Here is a 13,310-nt window from a genome sequence, read left to right on the forward strand (position 1 = left end):
GCAAGACCTGGACAATATCCAGGCTTGGGCTGATAAGTGGCAAGTAATATTCGTGCCACACAAGTGCCAGGCAATGACCATCTCTAACAAGAGAGAATCTAACCATCTCCCCTTGACATTCAACAGCATTACCATCGCTGAATCCCCCACTATCAACATCCTAGGGGCTACCATTCACCAGAAAGTGAACTGGAGTAGCCATATAAAAACCTTGGCTACAAGAGCAGGTCAGAGGCTAGGAATCCTGAGGCGAGTAACTTACCTCCCGACTCCTAAAAGCCTGTCCACCATCTACAATGCACAAGTCAGGAGTGTGATGGAATACGCTCCACTTGCCTGGATGGGTGCAGTTCCAACAACATGCAAGAAGCTCGACACCATCTAGGACAAAGCAGCCCGCTTGATTGGCACCCCATCTACAAACATTCACTCCCTCCACCACCGAGTGGCACACAGTGGCAGCAGTGTGTAACATCTACAAGATGCATTGCAGCAATGCACCAAAGCTCCTTAGACAGCCCCTTCCAAACCCGCGACCTCTACCAACTAGAAGGACAAGGGCAGCAAATACGTGGGAACACCACCACCTGCAAGTTCCCCTCCAAGTCACACACCATCCTGACTTGGAACTATATCGCCGTTCCTTCACTGTAGCTGGGTCAAATTCCTAGAACTCCCTTCCAAACAGCACTGTGGGTATACCTACCCCAAATGGACTGCAGCGGTTCAAGAAGGCAGCTCACCACCACCTTCTCAAGGGCAATTAGGGATGGGCAATAAATGCTGGCCTGGCCAGCGTCGCCCACATCCCATGAATGAATTAAAAAAAAATGTCCCTCGTCATCCAAGGAGCCCTGGCTTTGGTTACCTTAACTTTCACCCTTGTTGGAAAGCCTCCACCCTGTATCTGAAACATCTCTTCCTTAAAGATCACCCATTATTCTGTTATAGTTTTTCCTGTCAATCTTTGCTTCCATTTACCCTGGCTAGATTCCTTCTCCTTCCATTGAACTTAGCCCTCTTCCAATTTCAAAATTCCAGTTTAGATTGTTCCTTGCTCTTCTCCATTGCTAATCTAAACCTTATGATACAATGATCACTCTTATCCAAGTGCGCCCCATAGACATGGTCTACTTGATCCAGCTCATTCCCAGGCACCAGATCCAACAATGTCTCCTTCCTAGTTGGACTGAGAAGGTACTGGTTAAATAAGTCCTCTTGAACATATTTCAGAAATTTCTCTCGCTTCTTACTCTTTGCTCTAACATTATCCCAATTGATATGAGTGCAATTAAAATCGCCCAATATCACCATTCTATAGTTCTTACCCATCTCTGCGATTTCCCTGCAAAATTTCTCTGTTTCTCTCACTATTTGGAGGCCTGTAGATACCCCCAGCAGCATGATCATACCCTTCTTGCTTCTCAATTCTAACCAAATGGATTCTGTCCTTGCCCCTTCAAGGACATCTTCCCTTTCCAACACTATAATGTCTTCCTTAATCAGTATTACCACCCCACATCTCTTCTTTTCCCTTCCATTTCTTTTTTGAACATTGTGCCCAGATCTCACCACTTTTAAGCCTTGTTTCCATTATTGCCCATACATCATATTCTCAGGACTATTTGTGATTGTAGTTCACCACCCTATTCACCACACATGTTTACATAACATGCATTGTAAAGCTGTCTTTGTATCCCTCGCAGTCCTTCTTAGTCTGTTCCTATCTAATATAATACTACTTCCTTCTCTAATACTAACCAACACTCTCACTCTTTTATACGCTTTATTCCTCTTTTCTACTTCTATATGCTGGCACCCATCTCCCTGCCAATTTAGTTTAAAAGCTCCCAACCACAGTAGTGAATCTCCCTGAAAGGGCACTAGTCCCAGTCCTATTGAGGTGCAATCTGTCCCAAAACTGGTCCCAACGTCCTAAGAATCAAGCCCTCACTCCTGCACCATGCCTCAAGCCACACATTGATCCTCCCTATCTTCCTATTTCTACTCTCACTAGCATGGCACTGGAAGTAATCCAGAGATTACTACCTTCGAGGTCCTTCTTTTTATCTTCCTCCCTAAAAATCTGACCAAAGGACCTCAATACATGTTCTTTGTCATTGGCACTGGTGTGCACCACAACTTCTGGCGCGCTCCCTTTCCCCTGCAGAATATTCTGCACCCTCTCCGTGATGTCCTTTACCCGGCACCATGGAGGCAACAGACCACATGAGACTCACGATGACGGTTGCAGAAATGCCTGCCTGTCCCAAAACGATGGAATCCCCGATAACCACTGCATTTCTACTCTTTGCTGTTCCCTTGCCCATTTTGTCATGCTCTGGATTGTACTCTTCCAAGGTGTTGTCAGTCTCAGCAGTCTCCAATACTGAGGACCAGTTTGAGAGTACTACATACCCCAAAGACTCCTGCTTCTTCCTATTTTTCTGGAGGGCCACACATCTACTATCCTGATCTCTCACTGCCTATAGCGTGACCACATTCTGGTACATACAATCCAGCAAGCTCTCACTCTCCCTGATGCTCCACAGTGACTTCAACCACTCCTCAAGATTGGAAATCCTGAGCTTGAGCTCAAGCAGCTGGAGAGACTTCCTACACAGTTTCCCCCAAGACACGTGAAGCATCCTGAAGTTCCCGCATGGTGCAGAAATTGCAAGCAACAGGTCTCAGCCGTCCAACCATGATCTAAAAACAACTCCATTCCCTCTTTTGGAATTAAGTCAGTATCTTGTTTAAACTATTAATTTTATTTAATGCCTCTATACCTGGTCTGTGCTAATTTTCTCAGTAATTCACTTACTGTTATACTTACCCCAATTGGAATTTTAATAAAGCTAAGTTGCAAATTTAATCCAATACTTTATTGTTTCCCAGTCCGAGTTTAAATCATGCCCTTGTTTAAAGAGAAAAGCAAAAAAAACTTAAAACTCACCAATCACCTACCTGCTGTCCTCTGACATCACTCCTGGCTTTTTTGGCCAACACCGTGGTAGGTTCGCTCTTACCCTGCTCTAATTAATCAGCTATCGCTACTTCCTTCCCCTCTGATTTATCACCTGCCACTGTTTCTCCTTCTAATGTGTGCATTTAAATTGGGGCATTATAAGCAAAGTACATTTACTTACCAGTCAGTCTGTTCGACAGGGTAGTAGCACAACTGGTTTCACTTGGGCACTTTTCTGGCGAGGAGACACTTTTCTCTAAATCCAGTACAACGTGAACTGGAGAATTAAGCTGCTCTACGTTTGTTTGGTTGGAACTGTTCTTGGAAACCTAAGGCACAATATGCAAACACAAAATGAGAAATTAGAAAACGTAATAAAACGGGGGTTAAAACGGAGAAATCTCTGTGAGTGGCACACCAATTTTATTCCATCCTAATTAATGCATTTACCAAGTTTGATTACTGAACTTTCTAATGTGTAACCATCTGAATTCTGCCATCAGTGAAGAAAAACGTGGTAATTTTTTAAGTGGTTTTCTCCTGTTAATTCACATAACTTGGTGTTCCTTGGTCCCTGCTATCATCATTCTATAACCAGCTGCTGTCATGTTTCCTCTCTGTGAGTCTGCATTGTACCGCTCTGCAACGGTACAATATCTAATCACTCCATCACCACTGTATGAGGAAAATCTGATCTGTCACAGTAGGTGTTTTTATACTGTGTGTGCTACACTGCAGTAATTAAATATGTTCTGCTTTGCACAGAGGATTATACAGAAAAAATGTCTTATATAAAAATGACATAGTTCCCAAGTTTCCAATTATAGCAAAATCACCTCCATTTATGAAATCAATTCTATCAAATGCACAAAGGTCAAAAATCAGCCAACTTGGTGCTCAGTAATTCTAACCTGGGTAATGAACAGGCAACGTTCCCCATACATCTGTAAAGGTTTTGGGCGGTCTGAACCTTTTTTGAGTTCTTGGACAAAACAGAACAACTGCAGACAATAGTTTTGGTACAACAAATCAAGGGAATTTATTAAGTAACAAAATTTTACTTAACCAGGTGATAGCTTACAAGTCACACATGGTCTTTACTCCCCACAGCACTTGGACACAAAGTGATGCTAGTTCTGGCCTTTTCTTACTGCTTTTCTTTGTCCAATAAAGCTGTGTGCCAAAGGCTGCTGTGCATGGACTTTTAACCCTTTCTGGGAGGTGTACACCCCTAACCGAACGACCCTCCTAATTCTTTTAATTGGTCATAGGTGCAAGTAATCACTTTCGTATTGGTTTCTTAAAATGACAGACACCAAGGGCAGTACTATCCACTACACAGTCCCTTTGTTCTCTAGAGATAAAGGGCCACGTGTTTTACAGGAATTAGAGTCATGCAGGAAACCTGTCTTATCACTGAAACTCAAGAATTCTGCCTCATCATTGCAGCCTGAGAAGACCACATGATTTCCAGGAAAGGGTCTGCACTTCTTTTATGTTCTTGTAAATGAAATTATTAAGGGCGAATATTGTTTTCACCCATGGCAAGTATTAAGAGGGTACATAATCTCAAGACTAATACAAAACTAAAACTAGCCCACGTGACAACTAGGATGTAGAACAATAAATATATAACTGGAGTGTATAAAATACGAATGTATAAAAATATGGCATATAAAATATGGCAGCATGATTTCAAAATACACTTGATTGATACATCTGTATGGATAAATGAATCGGAACATAATTCATATCCTTACACTTCACTAAGTTACCAATCGGCATAGAGTACTGGAAAGAAAACCCTCACTCAAAATAGGTGAGTCTGACCAGGTCACTGAATGGAACATTGCATAACAGCTGAATGTATTTCTAGGGAAAAGGAGAACTAAGAAACCTACCAGAATCAATTCTCTTTTCTCTACCCAGGTTTCCTCCCTTACAGAAACAGCCACGAACAGCACATGTGTACAAAGTGAAGCTCTCACCTTCGATATTAAATGATTCAGCTTTGTTTTGAAAGCACAGTTGCCAACCACAGCTTCGATGAGCATAGTCTGTACCAGTGGTTTATCAAATACACATTCAGAGTCTGAGAAATTCTGGATGGTTGCTCTCACATCGACATGCTTCTTAGGTGGAAATAACAAAGTCCCCTCTCTTTTTTCTAAATGAATCTCGTATTTGTCTAATCTCTGTGTTGAGGGAAGTTTATTGCCCATAACACACTCAGCGATATACTTAATTATCTTAACCCGACTTTCAGTCCAAGTACAGTAGGAGATTATCTCAACAGTTTTTGAAGCAGCTGATCGGTTCGCTGTTGATGATAGATGCTCCATTCCTGAAGATGGTTCAAGTGTGACCTGGGAATTAGACTCAACTCGTACGTATCTTGATTCCAGCTCCTCGGTATTCTTATAGTCTGAGGAGAAAACACATTATACATCAAAAAGAAAATATATAGTGTGAAGGAAGAAAGGAAAAACCAGGTTAGAATAAAAAAAGCACTAGATAAATAAAAGTTCTGAACTTTCTGCCTTGGCCCACATCTATTACAAAATGTTTCTCAGATAATCCAAATACTGAGAAAGTACAAACATGAAATGATCACCCACCACTTGAGTGTTATTCTTCAAATGGATCTACAGTCCTTAAAACTGTTGGGCGTGTGACAGCAGTTGGTGATAGGGACCTATGTTTACTACTGTGCCACCAATTCTTGATTCATATAGCAAAACCTCACTGCATATCCATTTTAGCTCATTCCTTTTTGTCTCCTACAGGGGCTAGAAGGAAGCGTATGTTATTAAAGGAAAACATTGATTTCAGGAATGGTGAGAACAGGATGTAAGGAGTGGGGGAGATTGGATGGAAACTTTGTATGAAGAAGAAAACATCTCTGGGTGGAGATGAAATGAAAAGTCCAAGCTACAGTTGCCTCCATCAGCAACACAGCTAAAACATTGATATTTTTCCCAAAACATCATTCCACTTCCAATGTTTTCGTTTAGTAAAGTATCAATGTGTGAATCAGGCTCAGATTTAATTTGAAAAAATGCACACACAAATATGAAAAACCTTTTATGTGTATAAGCACGTGTGCATGTATTTAGCAGAATTAACTATGATGTGGAAGATACATCCAGAAAGTAGACCAGTAAGAGAAGACAGAACTGAGGCAGAGCCAAGAGCAAGGTCGGGCACATAGGGAGGTTAAGTCACTCAATACCCGAGGAAGAAATAGATCCTCTTGCTTTCCCCCTTGTAAACAAATTACAAAAATCAATGACCTAATGCATCTCTCTAGAGATTATCACTGTTTGCTCAACTATATAAAGTTTTACATTCCTGGTTTACGAAGGTCTAGAGCCCCATGTAAAATTTCTGGTTCAACCCTACTTAATATCCAAATCACTGCTTAGAGGAATAATGATGCTACATTTACGCTGCAACGGTCAATGTAGAATACAATGGCGGCGGCACAGTGGCTAGCACCGCAGCCTCACAGCTCCAGCGACCCGGGTTCGATTCTGGGTACTGCCTGTGAGGAGTTTGCAAGTTCTCCCTGTGACAGCGTGGGTTTCCGCCGGGTGCTCCGGTTTCCTCCCACAGCCAAAGACTTGCAGGTTGATAGGTAAATTGACCATTATAAATTGCCCCTAGTGTAGGTAGGTGGTAGGAGAATCGAGAGGATGTGGTAGGAATATGGGATTAATGTAGGATTAGTATAAATGGGTGGTTGATGGTCGGCACAGACTCGGTGGGCTGAAGGGCCTGTTTCAGTGCTGTATCTCTAAAATAAAAAAATAAATAAAAAAAAACAACCAGGATCTAGAGGAGGGAGTCCCCTTTACTAAGGTCAGGTCAGGCTCCAATTCAGACTCAAGAAATACTCTACAACTTCTACAGCCAAAGTCCTTTGCGAAAAGATTCCACATCAGCAGAGAAATAACTGATTGTTCCAGATTTCCACTCTTAAAGGCAACGCTGGTAATTTAAGAAATCCAGACGACTGTGTCTAAGTCTTGAAATTCTATTTTTTACTGTCCTCACCTGAAATGTATATTGCTTCAGTTTGATTTCCTGAAATGTCAGACTTTTTTCCACCTTTGGGACTTGATACTACATGTACAGTATTAAGGCTTGAAGAACCTGGCTTCAGTTGTTTCTTGGAAAAACAGTAAAAGAAATTCTGTTACACAAACACACAATACTATCTTCTGAAGAGTTCAAAGAATCATATTTAAGGATAGGAAGCGGCCACTTGGCTCACTTTACCTGGCTAACTATAGCTCCATTTGAAACCATCTATCCATACCCCATTTCCCTGCTATTCCCCACTCTTAACATTCAAGTACTTATCTAATTCTTTCTTTAACACTCAGCTTAAGTTGGCAATGAATTCCAACGTTAATTAACCGTTTAAACGTTAAAAAAAAATCTTCTCACCTTCCCCATTATACTTCCAGTAGTAATGCTAAGTTTATATACCTTTGCTCATCGCCACTAGAAATAATCTTTCACTATTAAACTGCAATTTCAAACACTTTTATCAGATCCTCCCTTTACCTTCGCCAATAAATGTTTTGTGATCAGCTTAATGTACCGATAATTCATTCTTCCTGTCCCTTTATACTGCTTGGTCTCCATCCCAAGTAAATTGCAAACTATGATGTCTACAAAAATTCTCACTAATGAAGGTGAGCTCAATCCTATGAAGTGAACTTTTTGGACATTATTAAAAAAAAACTATACACACATTTTCTTCCAGATTATAAACTCTACCACCTAATCAAAAAAGTTACCCAGGCTAACAAACAAAAATGCCACTCTCATTCAGAGATGACTGGTGTCAGGAATGCAAAATTCTCACACTGTCACAGAAGAAGGTAATTTGTCCAAGACTGTTGGGGAAGCACAGAAGAAATTTTATTCTGTGGTAAGTGACGTCTCACCTGCTGTGGGGATGTGGCATTCGTTCCAGACTGTTTATTGTTATTAGATAATCCTGAAGTACTGTCGTATGGACTGGGTATTTTGGACCTTTTAGCTGCAGAGTTGTCGTTCTTCTGTATTCTACATCTAGCCTTCGCATCCATCCCGGTGTCTTGCACATCTCGGATGAAAATCCCTTTGTTTGTGACACTAAAATGTTTCTCTAACACAGGAGACATTTCCAAATGTGAAGACTTATTTTTCAGCGGTGTACCAAAGTCAGGCGAACGGGTAGTGTTTAGTGGAATATCACATGGCGAGTCCAACATAGTAGGCGTTTGACAACCAATCTCAGGCATTTCATAGTCATACAGTAGAGACTGCTGCTCAATGATCTTCCCTTCTTTCTCCAGATATTCATCAAGCAAGTCGCTAACAAAGGCTGATCTATTTTTAATAACTGCAGTGCCGGCACCTATTAAAGGGGAGGTGGGATATTTCAATAACAGTCCCAAATTATGCTAAAGCCAATGACAATGTCATTGAAATATTACAATAACATAATAGAGAGGTTTTCTTTAAGTGGTCATGCCTGCAAATCTTCCTTCCAAATCCCCAGACACACACGTCATCAAGGAAATGTGGGGGTGGGGGGGGAAAGAATAGGTGGAGAAGAGAGGGGAAAGAGGGCAAGTCAATGGAAATTCTTGTCACTTAGCGCAGAAAGTGAAAATATCGCTGCAAAGTGTCACCTAATAATGGGAATTATCCCAGTATCAAAGTTTAATATAATTCCTGCCAGGAATGAAGAGGAAGACTTTTGTAGTCACAAAGTGACAAGGAAAATAAAATTACCACATCGAAAAACCCATTAAGTACTTACAAAGGTAAAACAGAAACATTGTTTATACAGACAAATACAATGCAAGTTTATGCTCAATGACGAACTAAGTTAATGATTTCAAAACCAATTCTAACAGCTTTCAATGCAACCGGATGCTACAAAGTAGCACATTTAAAAAAAAAATCTTTGTGCAAGTTAGACATTACCATCATTCTTTATTCAGGGAATCATAACTCTTAGTTTAAAAAACAATTTCTTTGAGGACATCTTGTTATCAACGCAAGTTTCTTCAGTTGGGAAAGCAGGATAATCAAAGTTACTGATATTTCCACACCCTAAAGCAATGCTGGTCCCCCACAACAAGGCACAGCATTGTAGGACTTCAACAGGCAGCAATAATTTTATAGAATCATAGAATAGCACAGCACAGAAGGAGCAGGCCTTTTGGTCAATTGAGCCTGTGCCCGTTATTTTCCTCTCCACTCTTTCCCACAGGGCACTCCACATAACAAGCCAAGAGGATAAATAAAAACAGAAAGTACTGGAAATACTCAGCAGATCTGGCAGCATCTGTGGAGATAGAAACAGAGTTAACGTCTCAGGTCTGTGACCTTTCATCAGAACTTATTTGGTACTTATTAGATTTCCAGAAGACATTTGATAAGGTGCCACATCAAAGGTTATTGCAGAAAATAAAAGTTCATGGTGTAGGGGGTAACATATAGGTATGGATAGAAGATTGGCTAGGTAACAGGAAACATAGTAGGCATAAATGGGTCATTTTTTGGTTGGCAAGATGCAACAGGCTGTGTGCCACTGGGATCTGTGCTGGGGCCTCAACTTTTTACAATTTATCTAAATGACTTAGCTGAAGAGACCGAAGGTATGGTTGCTAAATTTGCTGATGGCACATAGATAGTTAGGAAAGTAACTTGTGAAGAGGACATAACTGGGCTACAAAGGGATATAGATAGGTTAAGTGAGTGGGCAAAGACCTAGCAAATGCAGTATAATGTGGGAAAGTGGGAAATTGTCCACTTTGGCAGGAAGAATAAAAAAGAAGCATATTACCTAAATGGTGAGAGATTGCAGAGCTCTAAGATGCAGAGGAATCTGGGTGTCCTAGTGCATGAACCGCAAAAGGTTACAGCACGTAATTATGAAAGCTAATAGAATGTTATCGTTTATCACGAGGGGAATTGAATACAAAAGTAGGGAGGTTATGCTTCAGCTATACAGGGCATTGGTGAGACCACATCTGGAGTACTGTGTACAGTACAGGTCTCCTTATTTAAGGAAGGATGTAAATGCGTTGGAGGCAGTACAGAGAAGGTTTACTAGACTAATACCTGAAATGGGCGGGCTGTCTTACGAGGAATGATTGGGCAGGCTAGGCTTGTATCCGATGGAATTTAGAAGAGCAAGAGGTAACTTGATTGAAATATATAAAGATCCTGAGGGGTCTTGACAGGGTGGATGTGGAAAGGAGATTTCCCCTTGTGGAAGAATCTAGAACTAGGGGTCACTGTTTAAAAATAAGGGGTCGCCCATTTAAGACAGAGATGAGAACTTTTTTCTCTCAGAGGGTCGTGAGTCTTCGGAATGCTCTTCCTCAAAAGGTGGTGGAAGCAGAGGCTTTGAATATTTTTAAGGCAGAGTTAGATAGATTCTTGATAAGCAAGGGGGTGGAAGGTTATCGGGGTAGGTGGAAACGTGGAGTAATCAGTTCAGCCATGAACTTATTGAATGGCAGAGCAGGCTCAAAGGGCCAAGTGGCCTACTCCTGCTCCTAATTCGTATTAATCCATATGATTCTGCAAAAGTCACTTTGGATCTTTTCTTTGTACTGATCGTGGACTAGTAACGGAGTAATATTCTTCCAGCTACTGAGTTTTTCCAGACACTTGAATCACTAAAGAAAAGCAAACCTGATGAATATTCTTGTTTACGTGATGGACTCAGTTTGTCATCGGGTGATCCAGGCTGCAGATTAAACTTGTGCTTCCAGCCCTTAATCTTGGTGAGATCATTTGTTTTTCCTGTCCTGGAGATAAATGGAATCCCAGTTTCTGCAAAAAAAAAACACAAGGTACTTAAACATTCATAAGGCAAAGTCACTTGCACAGCTATATATACTCTTTCCTGATGATGTTGCCCTTGGAGGATTCTCCCCCCGCACCCCCCACCCCCCCCCCCCCCACCCCACCCCCAACTATACTCAGTACCAATATTAGTTTTCAAAAGCAATATTATAATCAGAAGCTGAAGTAAAAATTAGCACAGGTTCAGATTAGATGGATGTTTGTGGTTCTGGAGATCAATACACTGAACAAAATGCAGCTTCTCAGATAAAGGTATACACTATGTCTAGGTAATATATTAAGGTGAGTCTTTTTAGTTCGTCACGAAAATGGTCACCCGTAGACCTCAAGGACCAAACTGAATATTTCACTTGGTTCAAGTACGAGTTAGCTTGAACCACTGAATTACACAATCACAAAAACTATAAAGATGTCTTCACCAATCTTCTCCCATGTCAATTTTCCTTCCTTTTCCCCTCCTTAAAGCGTCTACAGCAAGTGCAGCCAAACAATGGCCAGTGGATTGTGCCAATCTGACCATGAGGCCCAAACAACACAGTTCTATTTGCATTTTTATTTCTCACTTGCTGATTTGTGTTGTGTTGAGTTTCATTAAGGTTTGGAAAGGGCAGTTCTTGGTTCTTTTTCCTCGTGGGGAAAAATCCTAAACGAAAATACTGTGATTGGTTATTAGCAGCCTGCGATATATGGAAATTCACGCGAATATTAACTTAAAATTTATAGATGGCCCAAAGTTCCATAAGATGCACCTAAGCATTACCAATGGAATTATCAATGCAACTGTTTAGTTAACCTGGCTAACACAGATGGGTAAATGCAAGGGGAGGCAGTGGTGTAGTGGTAATGTCATTGCACTAGTAATCCAGAGCCCAGGCTCATGGTCTGGGGGTATGGGTTCAAATCCCACCATGGCAAATAGTGAAATTTGAATTCAATTAATCTGGAATTAAAAAGCTGGTCTAATGGTGAAACCACTGTCGATTGTTGTAAAAAACCCATCTGGATCACTAATGTCCTTTAAGGAAGGAAATCTACCATTCTTACCTGGTCTGGCTCCAGATCCACGCAATGTGGTTGACTCTTAAATGTCCTCTGAAATGGCCTCGCAAGCCACTCAGTTCAAGGGCAATTTGGGATGGGCAATAAATGCTGGCCTAGCCAGCAATGCCTGCATCCCACAAACGAATTTTAAAAAAAGAATGGAATCCTTACCAGTCAAAGCTCTTTCCTTTTATCACACCCCACCTTGACCATACAAACTAGAAGATTAGAATACAACAGACCCTAAAGCTAGATTGTATTTACAGAAATACAGATAAAATCCTTACCTCGAATCCCATGACACTCATTTACAGGAAACGAGGAATTCAATTCAACACTTTGCACAGAACTTGAAACAGAGTCCCCATAATACAGAGCCAGTCCTAAATGCTTCAAATTTAGACATTCAGTGAGTTGGAAGCCACTTAGTTTAATTCCAGCTAGGAAAAAAAGAAAATATATACACATAGCATAACAATTTTAGAGACTATGCAAGTTATATCAGGACCATTTAGCTCAGTTTAAGAATAGTTTAAAGGAGATATCACCCATTTATGGTGCTACAGAATGGTACAACATGGGTTAATTCCAGTGATCCGCGTCTGCTGGCTTACAACTGAAACCTGTGTCACCCTAAAGGTGGACAAGGAGAGAAACAGTGTCGGCCACTTTTACCTGCCTTCCAAGGGACACTAAGCCATCTTGGAAGAGACAACACAAAACCTAAGTAAATACAAGGCAGTTGGGAAGGGAGAGGGGGAAAAAAACCTTAAAGTTGAAGAAAAAATAATTGAGCCAGAATTTACTGCAAGGCTAATGACACTTATTATTTATGGGAAAATCGTGCAGCAACTTTAGGCAAGGAGCAGATGTGTGATTACATGGGAATATCCAAAGGTTGCTACCAAAATTGTGCCGCTCCATCACAGCCTTGTGGAAACTCATCCTTCGCCTCGAAGGAACTTGCTGTATTTGCCCATTAAATTCAGCACAGAAAGTTAAACCTTGTCATTACAAGAGGAACTACCATTCTAACATTGTGATAACTGTTAATGACAGCCAATTAACCTCTCTGAAAATTAACGATCACATTCCTTCAGGTTTTAATTTTTGTGGGAGATTTTACGAATGTCAACTTTTAAAATTCTTACTTTTCCTTTCTGCTTCTTTCCTCTCTCAATCCAATCTTTCTTTCCCTCTTTCTGTACCTGATTTGACAGTGACTTCACCCCCTCTAATCCACCCTCTTCCTCAGACTTTCCTGTCTTTATTCCCGATCCTTATATCTCATTGGTTAAGGAGCTGCATAGCTGGTTGCCTTGTTCACTCAGATCTCTGATGCTGTTTCCATCACCCCGCGTGCACTTTCAGCAATTTTGTAAGCAAAATATTTAAGCTGAAGGATGTAGGGGCAAGT

At 41.0% G+C, this 13,310-nt stretch overlaps 1 protein-coding gene across 6 annotated transcripts in view; it reads right to left on the minus strand.

Moving 5' to 3' along the window:
- LOC137353139 (uncharacterized) overlaps positions 1-13,310 on the minus strand; it is a 136,837-nt gene that overhangs the window by 105,048 nt on the left and 18,479 nt on the right. For all 6 annotated transcript variants that reach the window (XM_068019176.1, XM_068019177.1, XM_068019180.1 and 3 more), the window contains exons 5-10: positions 12,181-12,333; positions 10,679-10,819; positions 7,927-8,381; positions 7,025-7,139; positions 4,957-5,393; positions 3,150-3,297 (exon numbers count right to left, since the gene is read on the minus strand). In XM_068019176.1, coding sequence (XP_067875277.1) covers positions 3,150-3,297; positions 4,957-5,393; positions 7,025-7,139; positions 7,927-8,381; positions 10,679-10,819; positions 12,181-12,333 — 1,449 coding nt within the window. The remainder of the gene's footprint in view (positions 1-3,149; positions 3,298-4,956; positions 5,394-7,024; positions 7,140-7,926; positions 8,382-10,678; positions 10,820-12,180; positions 12,334-13,310) is intronic.

This window comes from Heterodontus francisci, chromosome 40, assembly GCF_036365525.1.
Source record: "Heterodontus francisci isolate sHetFra1 chromosome 40, sHetFra1.hap1, whole genome shotgun sequence".
In the NCBI taxonomy this organism is placed as follows: Eukaryota; Metazoa; Chordata; class Chondrichthyes; order Heterodontiformes; family Heterodontidae; genus Heterodontus; species Heterodontus francisci.